Here is a 17,178-nt window from a genome sequence, read left to right as displayed (position 1 = left end):
CAATAAATTTTCTTATCCCCAGAATTCCCAATTACCCAGAATGAAGTAATAATTGCTTTCGGGAAGCAAAACAGAACAAGCAAACTGGACTCAAACAACAATATACTGTTTCAAAATTGCTTACACGAGAGTGCACAACTTGTAATATATAAGCAACTCTGATCTAACATAAGAAGGTACAAGATAAATGGTTACACAGATGTTTATTCAGCTAGAGTGGGAAGCTGGAGACCAGGCCTTGATGCCCAGCCTTTGATGTTTCTGTAATTCTCAACCACCTCTTTCCTTAGCCTCTCAGCAGAAACATCCAAATGACTCTTCCGCTACAAACACAAGAACAGCACACTTAACCCACGAAATAACAAAGTAAATGAGTTCACATAGAAGGACATGAGAAGAGAAGGTACCTTTGGGAATGATAGCTTTGGTGGAGCCTCAACAATATCACCAAATTTGACCTTCTCACGTCCAGGGAATTCCAGATGAGTCTCGGCCTTACCAGCCTTGCGCTTCTTTTTCTTCTCATCCAGATGTCTGAAACCAATGATACAAGATATGTTATTGTCCATTTATTATACGTTGCTATGACTGAATATGGAGGTTTTCTTAAGCAGGTGTCAACTACACTAGAGTACATGTCCTAGTTAAAAAATGTATGCAATTAACTTAGCATCACTTGAAGCAAGATACTATGTAGATGGCATTTTATTTGCACCAGGCAACATAGAAACAAAATAGATTGATGCAAAAGCTACACAATCCGAGCAAAGCAAACCAGGACAGATCAAATGGTTAGACAACTCACTTCTTTCTTTTCTGCTTCTTTGAAACAGAGACATTCGCCTCGAGCTCCTTGAAACGGAGATCCTCGACCTTCCCCCGCTTCCTCTTCTTCTTTCCACCGTCGGCGTTCGCGTTCTCCTCAGCCGCCGGTCCAGCCTCCGCTGCCTTGGCATCCGCGGCAGCCTCCAGTGCCTGCTTCTTGGTTTTCTGCACAATCAACACCAGCTACTAAATTACAATGGCACAGACCACAGAAGCTAATTTTGCAAGACGAATTGTGTTAAGCACAATTTCGCAAGTTACATCCTGTCTCTAGACAGGGCGCATTACCTTATCCTTCCCCGCCTTGCCCTTCCCCGTCGCATCAGCGCCATGCTTCCCGGGAGCCCCTCCTGCTGCTGGGCAAAAAGCAAGACTATTAGCAGCCCAGCGCTGCCGCCGCCGTAGGAGGGGCGGATAAAGGGATAAGGGAAGCTCACCTGAGGAAGCGTCGGCCTGCTTCTTCTGGATGGCGATGAGGCGGCGGAGCTTGGACGGGAGCGCCTCGAGCTCCCGCTGCTTGGGCGGCGGGGGCAGCCGCGCATCGCCCCCGTGCGCCGCCCGGTAGTTCTTCTCCCTCCGCCGCACCCCCTTCCCCGTCATCTCCTCCTCCTCCGCCGCCGCCGGTCGATGCTGGGTTTGTTTTCCGCCGCCGCTCTCTCCGGGTTAGAGCAGAGGAGGAGGCGAGGTTACAGCCGCCCAAGTAGGCCGTTAGGGCCTAAATTGCCACTGTAGGAGCATGGGCTTCTTTGGTGCGGCCCATGTGACGCGAAGCTTCCAAACTGCTCCTCTCTCCTTCATGATTCGTGCAATTGGATACCTCTTCTACCCGTAATTGCAGAAAAGGGCCACAGTTGGTGGAAATTATCCACCACTACCTGCAAGTGGATACCTCTTCGTTTCTTCCCTCTCATCCAATCAAATGGATCATTTCTACCAAAAAATCATTCTTGAAGCTGAAGCTAGATGAAAACTAAACATTCTCTTTGATAGTGCTACAACTTGTATATGAAACTGCTCCAAAGTGAATTTAGTGGAGTGAAACTGATTTTGATGAAGTGGAACAGTCCCAAACATGCCCTTAAGGTGTTTCTCCAATTGGAATAGATGTGACTGTCATGTCTAGCCAGTTTGTTCTCTATGTTAAGACTGCTTAGGCACAAACAGGGGTTTGGAGCAACATGAGTAAGTAGAGATTATAAGGTAGCTGCAAATTGGATAGAACATGGTGAGGAGCTGCGATAGACCAAGGCGCGCAATATACGTGCTTCGCCAGGGTTTGCCAAATCGTTGGTGTTAGCATGATGGATTTAGAGCTAATTCACATGCTCATGAATTCTCTGTTCTGGACCGTTGCTAAATAATCGTCAGTGTTAGCATGATGGATCTAGAGTTAATTGCCATGTTTTGTTTCTTCTCTATATTATTAAGATTGCTTAGACACAAACAGGATTTGGAGCAACACCAGTCGCGAAATCTTTATTCTCGACAGTTCCTAAATAATCATCGGTACTCCGTCTTATCTTCTGAAGTACATATTGTGGATTTTCGTTCATCTTATTGATCTACAATATGTTTAGATTCCAGGGATTGTCTTTGCAAGAGGGCCTGCTGTCGCTGTGTTGATTCTTTTGGAGTCCAAAGGGCAAACATATGACGTTCATAAGTTTCTCAAAAAAAATGGCGTTCATACTGAATAGGTATATAGTACTCCCTCCGTTTCAAATTACTCATTGTGGTTTTAGCTCAAATTTGAAGTAAAACCACGACGAGTAATTTGGAACGGAGGGAGTATATTACTGTGATTTGCAGCGAAAGGTTGCATATTCGGTGAACACAAATTCTATTGATTGTTGACCCTTCCAGAAATTTTAGGCTAGAGTTCCTATTGGAAGATTTATATTGGAGCTACCAGCTGGAGTGCTAGATGATGAAAACGGTGACTTTGTTGGCACTGCGGTCCGAGAGGAAAGGAAGCTGTTTTGCTCCTATTTGGGACGGGACTTTGAATTCCAGAACAAAATTAAAAAGGAAGAAAATCTCAGCAGGCGGGCTGAAATCATAGAAACGTTGTCCAGCTTATGAGGATGGAAGGAGGTTCAACTATGGCGTCGTTTTTACCGGTAGATGGTAAGAGAGGTACTACTGCTGAGGGAGTTGGCTTGGTGCCTCGATCTGACCATTTAAATTTCCGCTGATCCTGCTCCCGTCTTAGGCAAATATCTTCGTAAATAAACCTTGTAAACAAAGAATGTCGATAGACCTTTAACATCGCTGGAAAATGCATATGGGGTTTACTCTCAAATGACATCAGTAAAAATATAGGCATACACTGATAGTATATTTTGGCTTGTTGGAAAAACAAGATTTATACTTCCTCCATTCCTAAATATAAGTGTTTTTCGAGATTCAACTACGGACTGCATACGCAGCAAAACGAGTACTCTAAAATCTGTCTATATACATCCGTATGAAGTCCATATGCAAAATCAAAAGGAATATAGTATCGACTGAGACATAACAAAGTCTCAGTCGACTAAGACTTAGCAAAACTGCTATTATAAAGGCTTTGGACCTAACAAAGATCGCAATCTCCTATTGATTGCAAAAAATGGCACAAGAGCCATCCGCGCGCACGTTAAGCCAGCTCTGTCTACTACCTACTATGTGATTACAAATTTATAGTGCACGTCAGCTAGGCCAGCTCTGCTCTGTGCGATTATATACACAGCAGAATATTAGGGATGCACACGTTACCCCCCGCCCTGGCCGACGACTTTGAGATGCACATAAGCACTCAAGAGAAATATCTACATGATGGCGTGAACTTGCCCGCCCCGGACGGATGCCCGGATTCTATAAAGAGCAGCCCTGCAGCGCCATTCAAAGTACAGTGAACCATTGTGCGTTTGTCATCCAAATAACAAAGCAACCAAGGCAATCAAGAAGCGATAGCCATGGATCTGGCAACGGGCGCCATGGGCTCCCTGCTCCCCAAGTTGGCCGAGCTCCTCAAGGAGGAGTACATGCTGCAGACGAGCATCAAGAAAAAAGTCGACTCTCTCGAGAAGGAGATGAAGAGCATGCAGGCTGCCCTATGCAAGGTGCGTGACGTGCCGCGAGACCAGCTCGACATACAGGTCAAGCTCTGGGCAGGGGAGGTGAGAGAGCTATCCTTTGACATGGAGGATGTCGTCGACAAGTTCCTGGTGCGTGTCCATGATGGCTCTGAGCTTGCAGCCAACTCAAATAAGCTCGCACGGCTCATCAAGAATATGGTCAGGTTGTTCACCAAGGGGAAGGCTCGCCGTGAGATCGCCACTGCGATCAAGAACATCAATAAGCAAGTCCAGGAGGTTGCTAACAGGCGTGGAAGAAACGCCGTCGACAATATTGTTTGCGGGCCTACAACAGTGACACCCGTCGATCCTCGCCTTCGGGTTCTGTACACTGAAGTGACAGAGCTGGTTGGCATTGTTGGAAAAAGGGATCAAGAACTAATGAAGTTGCTCTCAGAGGGAGACATCCTGTCCAAGGAGAAGTTAAAAATTGTCTCCGTTGTAGGATTTGGAGGATTGGGCAAGACTACTCTTGTCAAAACAGTTTATGATAATATCAAAGAAGATTTTGATTGCCGGGCTTTTGTTCCAGTGGGTAGAAATGCTGATGGGAAGAAAGTTCTCATGGACATCCTTGTTGATCTTGGCATGTGCGGAAGCAATCTCACCCTGTGGAATGAAAGACAGCTTATCAACAAACTCAGGGAAAGTCTACAGAACAAGAGGTACGTACATATCACCTGTTACCCAACTAGCAGACTAGCCTTCGTAATTGCGTGCGAAATATCTTAATTACCTGTTGTTGTTTCAAACATTGTCCATGGGAAATATGTCTATTCCTTTCATGATAAAAATAATTTTAACAAGTAGTAGTATGCACAATTGAGAACTAGTATAAATTTTTGGGCCAAATATCGGAAAGAATCCAATAGATTGTACTGCCTCATTTGATAAACTAGATAGATATGCCCCCCGCATGTTGTAACGAGAATATTTTGCAATATTTCAATGAGGTTTCAGTAGGAGAGAATGGTCATTCACGATGCAACTTTAACTTTCTACGCCAATATAATATCACGATACCATAAACGCTTTCACATGTGCTCAATGGCCTACTCGGTGATGCAAACTTCAGTTATGCTTACTGATCTACACATACTTATGGTTTTAATTTAGTTTAGCCCCAATCTCAATGCCAACAACCACCTAGACGGTGATTTGGACTTCAACAACTACTCCCTCTGTAAACTACAAAGTATAAGACTTTTTACACCATTAAATTAGTGATCTAAAAAGTATTGTATTAATTTACTGAGGGAGTACTAAAATTTAGTTTCATGGACTTGTCTAATACTCCCTTGGTTCATAAATATAAGATGTTCCAATTTTTGTGTCAATCGGATGTATATAGACATGTTTAGTATGTTTGTTCACTCATTTCTATAATTGTATCTGTAAAGAATTTGATTAATTCGGTATATAGATACAATAGCATGTACAATGTTAGCCATTTTCCGATCCATACTTTATTCTAAATATCAGTTTAGTATTGCATAAGAACGAATTTTTAGCTCACATGCACTCAATGAGCTTGGCTTCATATTTGAATAGGTTCCAAACCCAGATGCACAAACAATATATAAAGACCATTGGATTTCTAATGAAAACTATTTGCATAATATAAACTTTTATGTTCAGGATTCATATTGGAGAATGTGCCAATGTATAAAATGTCATGTATTTACAAAATGAGTGTATATAGTTCTTATAACTTAAATTTAATATTAATATTGTATATTATCTTGAAAAATATTTCCAATCTATGAGAAAATGAGAATCCAATAGGACAGAGATATATAAATTTAAGCATGCCAAGAGCAAATATTATGCTGTACGTATATTCAACCTATCACTATAATATAGTACGTATTCCCTCCCTTCCGAAAAAAGTGATGTTGTTTCAGTTCAAATCTGAACTAAAACAGCGTCACTTATTTACAAACGGATGTTGTACTGTCCTACTAGGGGCTTCATGTTTTAACTCTTGATCACGAAGATCGATCTTATCACTGTTGTAATATTAGAAAACATGTACTTTCTTTCTCATGAAATACATGTGCTCTGTCAATTCATGTAGATAGATGCATACATGAGTACTTATATGCACACACAAAAAAACACAATCAGTCATCTAGGAATTGGTCCGTCCTTGTTTCTTATCCCTTGCATATTAACTACCCATATCTCCATTTCATCATGCTATATTAAAACTCTCCCCCCTTGGGCCTACCATAGGTACATGCATTCCACTAATGATTTCATAACTGATATAGGTACCTCATTGTAATTGATGATATATGGGATGAAAAACTATGGGCCACTATTAACTTGGCATTCTCTAAGAGTAACACGTTTGGCAGTCGGTTGATCACAACAACTCGTATAGTGAGTGTATCTAAATTGTGTTGCTCCTCTAGTACTGATTCAGTTTATCAAATGGAACCTCTTAGTGATGATGATTCCAAAAGGCTCTTCTATAAAAGGATATTTTCTGGCGAGAGTGGATGTCCTCCTGAATTTGATGAAGTGTCCACAAATATATTGAAGAAATGTGGTGGAGTGCCACTAGCCATCATTACTATAGCTAGTCTTTTGGCTAGTGATCAATGCATAAAACCAGAGGATGAATGGCATGTTTTGCTTAAGTCTATTGGTCATGGACTTACAGAGAACCCCAGTGTAGAGGAGATGATGAGGATAATATCATTTAGCTATTATGATCTTCCTTCTCATCTGAAGACATGTTTATTATATTTAAGCATGTTCCCGGAAGATCAAGAAATTAAAAAGGATGGGTTAATATGGATGTGGATTGCAGAAAGCTTTGTCGAGTCTGGAAATGGAAGAATTAGTCTCTTTGAGATTGGAGAAACATACTTCAATGAGCTTGTGAACAAAAGCATGATCCAGCCGGTATATGATAAAGAAAGCGTCATAGGCACAATATGTGCTTGTCGTGTACATGATATGGTGCTTGATCTCATTTGTTTGTTATCAAGGGAAGAGAACTTCGTTACTATAGTGAATGGTGTTGGTGCTATGTCTTCTCAGAGCAACGTCCACAGGCTTTCCCTCCAAAATGTTAGCAAAGAAGAACATGAAGCCACACCTCTGGAATCTGGGCGTATATTACAAGTGAGGTCCATTGCTACATTTGAACCTGCTATTCGTGTAATGCCATCTTTCTCGAGCTTTGATGTTTTACGTGTATTGGATATGACTAAATGCCATCTTGGCCCTAGTTGTCATCTTAACCTTCGGGAATTGGGGAGTTTATTCCACCTAAGGTACCTAGGTCTAGCCAGTACAGGTATTTCTAAGCTCCCAGAAGAAGTTGGAAAGTTGCAATTTCTGCAGGTGCTGGATTTGAGTAATAATTATGATATACAAGAACTGCCATCTACTATTAGTAAGTTGGGAAGATTGATGTGCCTGCTTATTAGCCATTACTGCAAGAGATTTCCAGATGGATTGGGAAACATGTCCTCAATGGAAGTGCTGCGTGACATCAATGGTGACACTCTAAGCATTGTGAAAGAGCTGGGCAAGATGAAAAGATTGAGAAAGCTCGCAATTAGGTTTGGTAATTTGAGCTTGGAGTTGGAGGAAGCTTTTGTGAAGTCCCTGGGGGAAATGGCCAACATCCAAAGTGTAAGCATTGGATGTGATTTTAAATTTGTGGACATCTTGGGGGAACATTGGGTGCCCCCTCGAAGTCTCCGGGAATTTACCACATTCAGAGATGTCAAGTTCTCCATACTGCCTGCATGGATAAGAAATAATCCCTTGCATCTTCCACAACTCTCTAACTTAAGCATCTTCGTCGAGGAAGTGCAACAGGCTGATCTGAGATCCCTTGGAAAGTTACCGGCTCTTTGTAATCTCGCCTTGTGGAGCCTCCGCCGAAGCAAGCTGCTAGTCATCGGTGCCGATGAGTTCCATTGTCTGACATCATTCACGTCCTTTTCTGGTTCACCAGGCCAAGTCGTGTTCCAGCCAGGAGCTTTGCTGAAGATTGAAGTAATTGTCATCGATATCGGCCTGCGGGTCACAAGAGAGGAAGTAGTTGGCAGTGTTGGATATTGTTTTGATCTGAGCATGGGGAACTTGCCATCCCTTCGGGACGTCACTGTCAGATTTGACCGTTCCGGAGTGACGGTCGGTGAGGCCAAGCAAGCGGAGGTTGCTCTAGGGAACACACTCCGCACCCATCCTAACCGTCCCACCTTTGAAATTTCCATCAGGCCGAGCATACCAGAAGGTGCGTATTTTGAAACCATGATACCAATTTTCTTTCCTACCGCTTTTATGAATCCGTGTCTTTATATACTTATTGATTGACACTTAATCTTTCCTTCTTCCGAAGACGCTCCTGACGGTGACGTCCACATTGAGGAGGAGTGAAGAATCTGCAGGTTATATTAATATTTCTGTTAAGAAAACCAGTTAACGATTTGAAACTGCTTTTCTAGTCCCTCCGTTTCATGATTCTTGTCATGGTTCACGGCAAGAATTATGGAACGAAGAGAGTAATCCATTAATAAAACCATTTTGAAGCCATGCTTATATTTTGTAACACATTATTTTGTAGGTTGGCCGGCGTGTTCGAGACTCTTGTATGTAAAACATGCACATTTGCGGACTGCAACACCGATCAACACTTCAACACTCCTTCATCATTGAGCTTATTTGCTGGCTTAAACAACAAAGAAAGAAAAAGGAAATTTACGAAAAATAATGTATTTTTATAGTTCTGTTTGTGATCATTAGTAGGTCAACTTACTTGAAAACTAGTGATACATATTACTATGCACTTTTATGTAGATTAATTATTCAGTACTGAATAGTTCTTAAAATAACATATGCTAATTTTTCCTACTTCTAAAGTAAAAAAAAAACAAGACCAACCCAGGCTAGACTAGCCCGTTGACATTTTTTTATAGAAGAAAATTTCATGAGCACCAAGCGCTTGAGTCGAGACTCAAACTCTGGTGAGCTGGCTGCAAACTCCCACGCCTTGTCAACTGGCTCAGTTCTCACTTCTACCGTGCCTCCGATCTTTGCCGATTCCTACGCTTGTCACGAGTGCTCGGCCTCTGCTGCTCGGTTCTGTGCCATCAGCTCCGGCGAGGCATGGCGCCAGCTAGCCGATGGGTAGCAGAGCAACGTGCAGCGGTGGCGGCGCCAAGTCCACGGCAAGGCTGAACCCGACGGCGCCCAGGTGGAGCCGGGCAGGAAGCTCTCATCTTTCGCACGTTAGGCTGCCATGGTTGGACAGCTCACCACCGTCGACTACTTCTCCGGCAGCAGGGAAACGGATGAGCTCCGCGGCCATCAACGCCAACTGGAGCAGCGTGCTTGATGTGCTCATGTGTGCTGTGCATGCTTGATGTGCGTGTGTGTGGTCTGTGGGTGCTCGGCAGCAACGTGCAGCAGCAGGAAGCCAGCAGCAAGTTGCGGCGGCAGCGGACAACAGCAAGGGCCGGCGGCCGAGCAGGACGTCTCGGGATTCCTCCTAGGTGAGCTGCCGCGCCTCAAGGTGTCCCTGGCTGCCCCTCTGCTCCTCGCCAGAGTTGATGGCCACAGACCGAGCAGCAGAGGCCGAGCGCCGAGGTCGGGCTTCATGCCGCGCCTTGAGCGGTCGTCCCTCGGGCCTCGAGCGTGCAGCCAGCGCACTGCTGAGGGTCAGTCGATGTCGGCACTGCTCGCTCACGGATCACCATAGCTCAAGCGTGGAAGCTGCGACCCCTACGGCCCTACCTGTGTCTGTGTGCTCTGCTCGATTGCTCGCCTAGACCGCGTGGAGGCTGCACCACCCGTCGCCACGCTCGGTCGCCGTCACCAAACCGCGTGGAGGGCGTATTCCTTGCAGGCGTGTGTGCGCTTCAAGCACTTTTTATCATGCTGCTATATCTTACTACTGTACAATATTTTCCCATGCTTGTAAGTACCGACTCTACTAAAATCCATACCTGAGCTAAGTGCTTCTTTAGTGTCCAATCCATCATCAAGCATGCCATTGCCGGCATCCACCATTGAAATTGGTGGTATAATATTCACTGGTCTGTTTTCTCAGTCTAATGATGTGTTATATTATTACTTGCAAAACTGAAATTTAGAGGATCAAGATATTGTTGAATAAGTAGGCATTTTTTCGATTAATTTAACCCATGAATGAAAGACTAGCATGACATTGGCAGAACTAACAAAATGCTGATACTGGATCACACAAGCACATATACTACGCTAATGGCAGACACATCTACGCATAATGCTAGCATGGTTATAACAGAAAAACACTAGGAGCGGGATAAACGAGTTATACCCTCCAGTAGGCCAGGCTGAAGCCGCAGCAATACCATGTGAAAGAGGGGCGGAGGAGGAATGCGCGAGGGCCTCTTCTCTTCTCAAACTTCAATAGCATGTGGAAGAGAAACCCTTATAAGAAGGTCCAACTCCTCTTCAACTTCCGGGTGGGACTAAACTTCCCACTACACCTAATGCCAATTAAACCCACATGGTCCCTTAGAGATTTTCAAAAATTGTTAGATGGGCCTTAGGCCCACCCTAATATTTCAACAGATACCCTCCCCAGGAAGTCAGCGATAGGACATGAACGAGGAGTACTACGTTTGCTGTTGGAGATGCACTCCATCGATTATGAGATAATAACGACCATTTTTTTTATAATATAATTTTGCAATAATCCTACATCCACGGGCCTTTTACGGGGTGATTATGGAGCCTTCCCTTAATCCTCTCCACCCCCTGATTTTCAAGTGGGTGGGGCCCTTTCCTCCTCACTAAACCAATCACAACATCTCAATTCCAAACTGCTCCGTAAAACGCCTGTAATATTCCGTAAGTGTAGCATTACTAATAATTTTGCTATATCAATGTGTGCATCATTAACACTGGAGGTCAAGGAGAAATGCAATAGTTTTGCAGCTTGCCGCGTTGTCTGGGTGAGCTCCAAATAGTTGTTCATGCGTGTTAGCTAAGGTTTGATGTAGGGTAATGCAGCAGGTGTGCCTCCATATAACTATGATTTGGGGGAGGGGGGGGTGGACGTCATTATACAACAAATACTCTTGCCTGATCTGATTAAAGCCCAACCTTCTCTCACAAAAATATTTTCCGTACTCCCTCAGATCCATATTAAAGCAGTGTCAATTATTATGGATCGGAGAAAGTACTATATATATTTGGCTCCATACATTACTATTCCACATCATTTCACTTGGTTCCGTAGCATAGTACTGGCATCTTACTAGTTTCGACAAAAAAATGAAGTAAAATAATTGTTTGCTTTGGATCTCCTAGTGGTATGTTGCCTAAAAACTCATTAAAAGATAGGTTTTAGGTTCTATGACATGTACTAGTCTTGTACTTAATTATGTGCTAGGTTTTCTGTATTTGGGTTTGGTCGATGGGTAGATTTTTTAGGAGTTTGGGAAGTGGGGAACTCCGCCTATGCCATTAATGTGAAGCTTAGACTCAATATTATTCATAGCCGGTCCCAAACCAGGAAAAAGGAGGAGGGTCCAATTATATATCATATAGAGAACTGAATGACATAGTGATAGAACACTTTATATACTCCTACATGTCAAACTTTTTTTACCTTCTTGCAGCAACAGAAGTGAGTAGAATAACATAACATATAGTAATAACTATATATTAGCCTCGCCCAAAGATCCTTCCTTGACTCCCTGCGAGAAAGCGATTCTGGAGCCACCACATCCATTTAGTGTCTCTAGTATCCAGTTCTAGTTGTATAGATCGGGAAACATGTCCTCCATGGAAGTGTTGCTTGACATCAACGGTGACACTCTAAGCATTTGTGATTTGTGAATGAGCTGGACAAGATGAAAAGATTGAGAAATCTCAAAATTAGGTTTGGTAATTTGAGCTTGGAGTTGGAGGAAGCTTTTGTAAACTCCCTGGGGAAATGGGCAACATCCAAAGTGTGAGCATTGGATGTGATTTTAAATTTGTGGACGTCTTGGGGGAATGTTGGGGGCAGCCGCGCGTCGCCCCCGTGCTACACCCGGTAGTTCTTCTCCCTCCGCCACGCCCCCTTCCCTGTCATCTCCCCCGCCGCCGCGGCTCCCTCGCTCGATGGTTGGTTTCTTTCCGCCACCGCCGCCGCCACTGGTACGCGGGGTTAGGGTCCAGTTCTTTTGGCACTTTTCCCAGAATCTTGAGAATCGAGCCTCCCCTCACTTCTCCCAAAATCTTGAAATCTTTTTTTTACAATCCTAGCTTGTTTAGGATGTTTACAGCTAGGATTGTCAAAAAAATATGTGTTCAAGATTCTGGGAGAAGTTGGATAAAGGTTTGATCCTAAAGATTGTGGGAGAATCGCCAAAAGAACTGGGCCTAGAGCAGAGGAGGCGAGGTTACAGGCGCCAAGCGGGCCGATGGGCCAAAATTGGCACAGTGAATGGGCTTCTTCTGCCCGGCCCGGCCCATGTGAAGGGGCACATGGCTCGCGTGACGCGAAGCTTCCCGAGAGAGAGAAAATGGCGGCGGCGGCACGTGCAGCAGCAGCGCAGTGTCTGCTCGGATTGGTCCGTCGCCGCGCGCCGCCGCTGCCTCTCCTCTCTTCCCTCCCCCTTCCCCGCCGGAGCGGCGCGCTGGCTGTGCGCATGGCTTCTTCGGACGCTCAGCTCGGCGCCACCGTGGAGGTGCCCGGCGCGGCGGGGCCCGTGCGGGTCGTGGCGGCGGCGGGCCTCCCCGAGGTGGACTTCAGGAAGGCGCTGGACTCGGCGCTGTTCAGGCGGTGGCTGGAGAACCTGCAGGCGGAGAGGGGCCTGCTCGCCCACGGGAAGCTCAGCCTCCGCCAGATCCTCATCCAGGTCTGCTCCTCCCCCTCTCACACTCTCACATCGAAATGTTTGAGCTGTTACGATGTCGTTCCCGAATCAATCGACCGACGGCGCACCTGAAATTCACGGCGCGCGGTGTGGGCAGGGGGTGGACATGTTCGGGCAGCGTGTGGGGTTCCTCAAGTTCAAAGCCGACATCGTCGACGAGGAGACCCAATCCAAGGTGATCAAGATGTACCTATCAAAATTATACTCCCTCCGTCCCATAATGTAAGACGTTTTTTGTAGTGTCAAAAAACGTCTTACATTATGGGACGGAGGGGGTACTTTAAGAAACTCCAACCTTTTGGCACTAGTAACAGTTTGTGATTTATGCAATTTTATGGTGTTTCTCCAACTGAAATGTATGTGATTTTGTCATGGCTAGCTTGTTCTCTATTAGTATTGCCTAGACACAAACAGGGTTTGGAGCAACATGAGCAAGAAGGGATCATAAGGTAGGTGCAAATAGGATACAAGAACAGGGGAAGGAGCCGGGCTGGACCAAGGTGGGCAACATATGTGCTTCACCAGGGTTTGCCAAGTCGATATGCATAGGCTGAAGCACCGTTTGGTGGCACTGCGAGCATGATGGCTATAGAGCTAATTTGCATGCTTGTGAAATCTCTATTCTAGACAGTTCCTTCATAACCAAAGTACTTATTGTGGATTTTTGTTCATCTTATTGATCGACAATATGTTTAGATTCCAGGGATTGTCTTCGCAAGAGGGCCTGCTGTTGCTGTGTTGATTCTTTTGGAGTCTAAAGGGCAAATTTATGCCGTTCTTACTGAACAGGTATATTACTGTGATTTGCAGCGGATGGTTGAATATTCCTAGACCAAAGCATTCTATTTCTTATTGACCCTTTTGGAATTTTTCAGGCTAGAGTTCCTATTGGAAAATTTATATTGGAACTACCAGCTGGAATGCTAGATGATGAAAACGGTGACTTTGTTGGCACTGCAGTCCGAGAGGTTAGTATCTTCTTTCCCCAAATATACAGTTTATCCACTGAAGTTTGCATGCTATTGCAGCTTGTGAGAAACACTAGCCCTGTTTTAACTCTATTAGGTTCACAAGGCATATACCAGTCTTGCTGCCACTGCCAGGAATCCGACTTAATTTCTGAAGTACTAGGTATTCAGTTAATGTATACATCACTGTTCGGTAATTATACCTGGATTGTTGGCAGGTTGAAGAAGAAACTGGTATAAAGTTAAATCTAGGGGACATGGTTGATCTTACTGCTTTGCTGGACCCTGCTACTACTGGGTGCAGAATGCTACCATCACCGGTAAGTGGCCTGCATTCCCTTCAGTTCACAGTTAAGGCGTAACTTCTGCTTCGGAAAAGAATAACATAACTTGACTCAGATTGGCTTATGTGCACTGGGCCGACCTGATGATAACATTGACATACGTAGTTTGGGTTCCTTGCTTCAGTATACCCATATGTTTTTGTTGAGAATCGCACGCAGCACAAAAAGCAGAAAACAGCCGGATGCATTCAGTTGGCAATAACTTTGCACATCTTAATAATCCTGCTATATATGCTGCTTGGAAACATAGCAAAGAGTACTGTGTAGCGGGATGTGATTCAGCAAAACTTCTATAAGTGGGATGTACTAGTTGGCATGTGATTCAGCAAAACTTCTATAAGCGGGATGTTCTTTTGGCACCATATACCTGGAATGGAAAAGTTCTCCCGATCCATGCCGATACAATTTTGACACATGTTTTACAATACTACCAATGACTAACTAGCTTCCCTTTTTACCAGGGTGGCTGTGACGAAGAGATTGGCCTGTTCCTTTACAGGGGGCATGTGGATGAGGAGACCATCAGTGCTCTCCAAGGGAAGGAAACGGGCCTGCGAGATCATGGCGAGCTCATCAAGCTGCGTGTGGTCCCCTACGACCAGCTTTGGCGCTCAACGTCAGACGCGAAGGCGCTCTCGGCCATAGCTCTGTACGAGATGGCCAAGAAGGAAGGCATCCTGCCACCATCGCCGCCGTCTAGTGGCTCGTCGTCGAACCTATAAACACCGAACGGGGCATACTGTGTGTTCTTCTGTAACGAGATGTTTGAGAACATTGGTGATCAAGTGCACCGTAGTCTCCGTTCATGCCTGCCTGAAAGGTAACAAGAAATATAAAATGCTAGACCATGCTTGTTGCAGAAAAAGTTTCAGAAATATTTGACTTTCCAATAAAAAGTAAAAAAATAATCAGTCTGAGTATGTGTGCACCCATGTTCACTATTTTCTTTTCGAGTTAAAAGTTAAGCATTGCCGGCGAACAAATCAGTTTACAAAACTTGTGGCAGAATCTTCATAATTCTACCACAAACACTATGACATATAACCAATAAAAATGTACTACTGCTAGGCAAATCCTTGAAGAGAGCATTGCACGTGTGCCGATGCTTATGAGTTCAACCAAAGGTCAAACATTTTTTTTTTTCATCTCCGAAGCTTCCAGAGCTTTGAGCCAACACCTTCAACATTGGGTGATATGTGCTAGTCATGGTTGGCCAACCATTGACTAACCAGCTATCGAGGCACTTCCTGTTGGAAATTGGAGGCACTTCCTGTTGGAAATTGGGTGGGTAACGCGATTCAAATTGAGATAAAAGTGTGATTTGGGTGGTTAACCCAAATCTTGTTTGACAACTCATCTATTGATTGGAGTACCTTGTTGGTAATGTTACGGATCAGTGAAGATGTCCATTTGAAATTAGAATGCTTTTTTGTTCTCCATATCAATGACGTTCCCTATTCAATGTGGTTGCCTTTTTTGTTATGTCTATGCTCCTCAAATGTCACATGTTACCTTTCTAATCCTGTTCATGTTACTATTTTATTTGTCAACAAAGAATAAGTCTTGCTAGTACAAATAGACATAACAACATACGATGCTTCTCTCTCTAAAGTATGAATCTTGATAGTAGGTCCTTCCTGGCTTTTGTATGCACCATAAAAGATAGAATTGAACATATATGAAATTTGAAATGCTTGAAGACCAAGATATCCTATTCCAATACTAAGTTCAACTTTATGCTAAAAATATTTTACTCCAAAAGTATCAGTCATTAGTTTCTCTTTTTGTATTAAAACGTACTCATACTGTAAGAAAACTATCATATAGATGGAGCATCGTAGCCCTTACATAATCACTTCTGTTCTTCATTTTCTCTTTCTTTTGATGGATCAACTGTATCACAAAGTCATTCATTATGTTATGCTCTTTTTCAGTTTGGCTTCTGGCCCAATATTAAGATACCTTTTCAGGTTGCAGAACATATCAACATACTGGTAGTAAACAAGAGAATTTGCCTCATCAAAGGCCTTGCTGAATTTAATGCTGGATTAATCTCATCCAGATAGCGTGTTAAGCTCGAAATTGAATCCACTTCGAAGATGGAATCCATAGTTGTTCTCATCGAAAGGTCCCGAGGAAATGTGCATTCAGACTCGATTTGCCATCGAAATGGTAGAAATTAAGAGAACTGCCAGCCAGCAAATGCGCATCAAATCATTCAGCTTTTGGTACAAGCATGCTACCTCAGCTTCGAACTCAAAGTCAATTAATTCATATATTTACTTTGCTCACTCTGAAATCTGAGTATAGCCCAGTTCAAAAGTTCTGAAGAAACTATGTTTACTGCAGTTATTTCCCAAGAATAGCTCACTGAATTTTGGTTTTGCCATTCAGGTCTAGGATTTGATTTGATTCTCTCTTTTGTAGGTTATGAAGTGCTAAATTGGACAGGCAGACTGAACTGTTAAAGCTAGAAATATGATCTTAGCACTTAAAATATTATCCTATTTATATTGCTGATGATCATGGAAGTATCTGCATATTTATGGTAATTCTGTTAGCTGCCAATTATGAGATCTTCTCTGATAGTTTTGCAGCATTGATTCTGAAAACATCACTGCTGAACTCATGTAGCACTTTGGTTGAGAACTCGTGGCTTGCTAGCTTTCTCTGATGTCGCCACTTCTCCCCGTACATTGCCACAGTCATTCAGTTTAGTATCATTAATTAGATTGGTCTGACTACCTTGAATTTAAAGTCAAGGTTAATCGTCTACCTGATGATGGTTAATCAATTCAGGAGTACATGGCAATATGTTGTTCATACTACTCAGTTTTGACTCCATCCTCTATAAATCTTGCAGGATCTAATTAAACGTCTGACATACAGACTGATGTATCTATCAGCAATTCACCATGCTATTTGTTAAGAAAGAGAGGTGGAACAAGGATGTTCAGCAAGGAAGATCACCCTACTGTATTGACTGAAGTTTGTCTGCTCAATGACGGCGAGGTCAGCGGTTAGAACATCGGTTTGCCTTGGGTAG

General features: G+C 43.7%; 3 protein-coding genes across 7 annotated transcripts; 2 read left to right on the top strand and 1 right to left on the bottom strand.

Annotated features, from left to right (window-relative positions):
* Nucleotides 1-73: 73 nt before the first annotated feature.
* On the bottom strand, nt 74-1,532 carry LOC125520806 (coiled-coil protein). Of its 2 annotated transcripts, none has more exons than XM_048685832.2 (5): nt 1,263-1,532; nt 1,114-1,178; nt 806-990; nt 408-534; nt 74-323 (listed from the first exon to the last, which is right to left on the bottom strand). In XM_048685832.2, exons 1-5 carry the CDS (start codon nt 1,423-1,425, stop codon nt 204-206), a joined length of 660 nt encoding a protein of 219 aa, XP_048541789.1. In that variant the 5' UTR covers nt 1,426-1,532; the 3' UTR covers nt 74-203. The 2 variants fall into 2 exon arrangements, with proteins under 2 accessions (XP_048541789.1, XP_048541788.1); XM_048685831.2 differs by having other exon boundaries at nt 1,114-1,181; nt 1,263-1,531.
* Nucleotides 1,533-3,724: 2,192 nt separating this feature from the next.
* Nucleotides 3,725-10,016, top strand: LOC125525413 (disease resistance protein RGA5). Its single transcript, XM_048690416.2, has 4 exons — nt 3,725-4,606; nt 6,215-8,202; nt 8,308-8,356; nt 8,533-10,016. The coding sequence occupies exons 1-3, from the start codon at nt 3,780-3,782 to the stop codon at nt 8,343-8,345; spliced, it is 2,853 nt and encodes a 950-aa protein (XP_048546373.1). The 5' UTR covers nt 3,725-3,779; the 3' UTR covers nt 8,346-8,356; nt 8,533-10,016.
* Nucleotides 10,017-12,441: 2,425 nt separating this feature from the next.
* NUDX14 (nudix hydrolase homolog 14) lies at nt 12,442-16,862 on the top strand. 4 transcript variants are annotated; one of them, XR_015610633.1, is made up of 8 exons: nt 12,442-12,802; nt 12,918-12,995; nt 13,517-13,609; nt 13,696-13,788; nt 14,007-14,108; nt 14,594-14,952; nt 16,195-16,360; nt 16,560-16,862. XR_015610633.1 is itself a non-coding variant. In XM_048686015.2 (6 exons), the coding sequence occupies exons 1-6, from the start codon at nt 12,467-12,469 to the stop codon at nt 14,852-14,854; spliced, it is 963 nt and encodes a 320-aa protein (XP_048541972.1). In that variant the 5' UTR covers nt 12,442-12,466; the 3' UTR covers nt 14,855-15,049. The 4 variants fall into 4 exon arrangements, 1 of the variants encoding a protein (XP_048541972.1); XR_007288932.2 differs by having other exon boundaries at nt 16,103-16,360; XR_007288933.2 differs by lacking the exon at nt 16,195-16,360.
* The last annotated feature ends 316 nt before the right edge of the window (nt 16,863-17,178 follow it).

Source organism: Triticum urartu, chromosome 7A, assembly GCF_056163025.1.
Source record: "Triticum urartu cultivar PI428250 chromosome 7A, HENAU_Tu73, whole genome shotgun sequence".
Taxonomy (NCBI): Eukaryota; Viridiplantae; Streptophyta; class Magnoliopsida; order Poales; family Poaceae; genus Triticum; species Triticum urartu.
Note: the sequence above shows the minus strand (reverse complement) of the source record. Positions and strands in the feature narration are given on the sequence as shown.

Bases quoted from the DNA above. Each gene is read 5' to 3' on its own strand.
- LOC125525413 (XM_048690416.2), top strand. From the start codon at position 3,780: ATGGATCTGGCAACGGGCGCCATGGGCTCCCTGCTCCCCAAGTTGGCC. The intron at 4,607-6,214 runs GTACGTACATAT...TAACTGATATAG, and splicing joins GAAAGTCTACAGAACAAGAG to GTACCTCATTGTAATTGATG. The intron at 8,203-8,307 runs GTGCGTATTTTG...CTTCTTCCGAAG, and splicing joins CAGGCCGAGCATACCAGAAG to ACGCTCCTGACGGTGACGTC.
- LOC125520806 (XM_048685831.2), bottom strand. From the start codon at position 1,425: ATGACGGGGAAGGGGGTGCGGCGGAGGGAGAAGAACTACCGGGCGGCG. The intron at 535-805 runs GTGAGTTGTCTA...CATTGGTTTCAG, and splicing joins AAGAAGCAGAAAAGAAAGAA to ACATCTGGATGAGAAGAAAA. The intron at 324-407 runs GTACCTTCTCTT...TTGTGTTTGTAG, and splicing joins CAAAGCTATCATTCCCAAAG to CGGAAGAGTCATTTGGATGT.
- NUDX14 (XM_048686015.2), top strand. From the start codon at position 12,467: ATGGCGGCGGCGGCACGTGCAGCAGCAGCGCAGTGTCTGCTCGGATTG. The intron at 12,803-12,917 runs GTCTGCTCCTCC...CGGTGTGGGCAG, and splicing joins TCCGCCAGATCCTCATCCAG to GGGGTGGACATGTTCGGGCA. The intron at 13,789-14,006 runs GTTAGTATCTTC...GATTGTTGGCAG, and splicing joins TTGGCACTGCAGTCCGAGAG to GTTGAAGAAGAAACTGGTAT.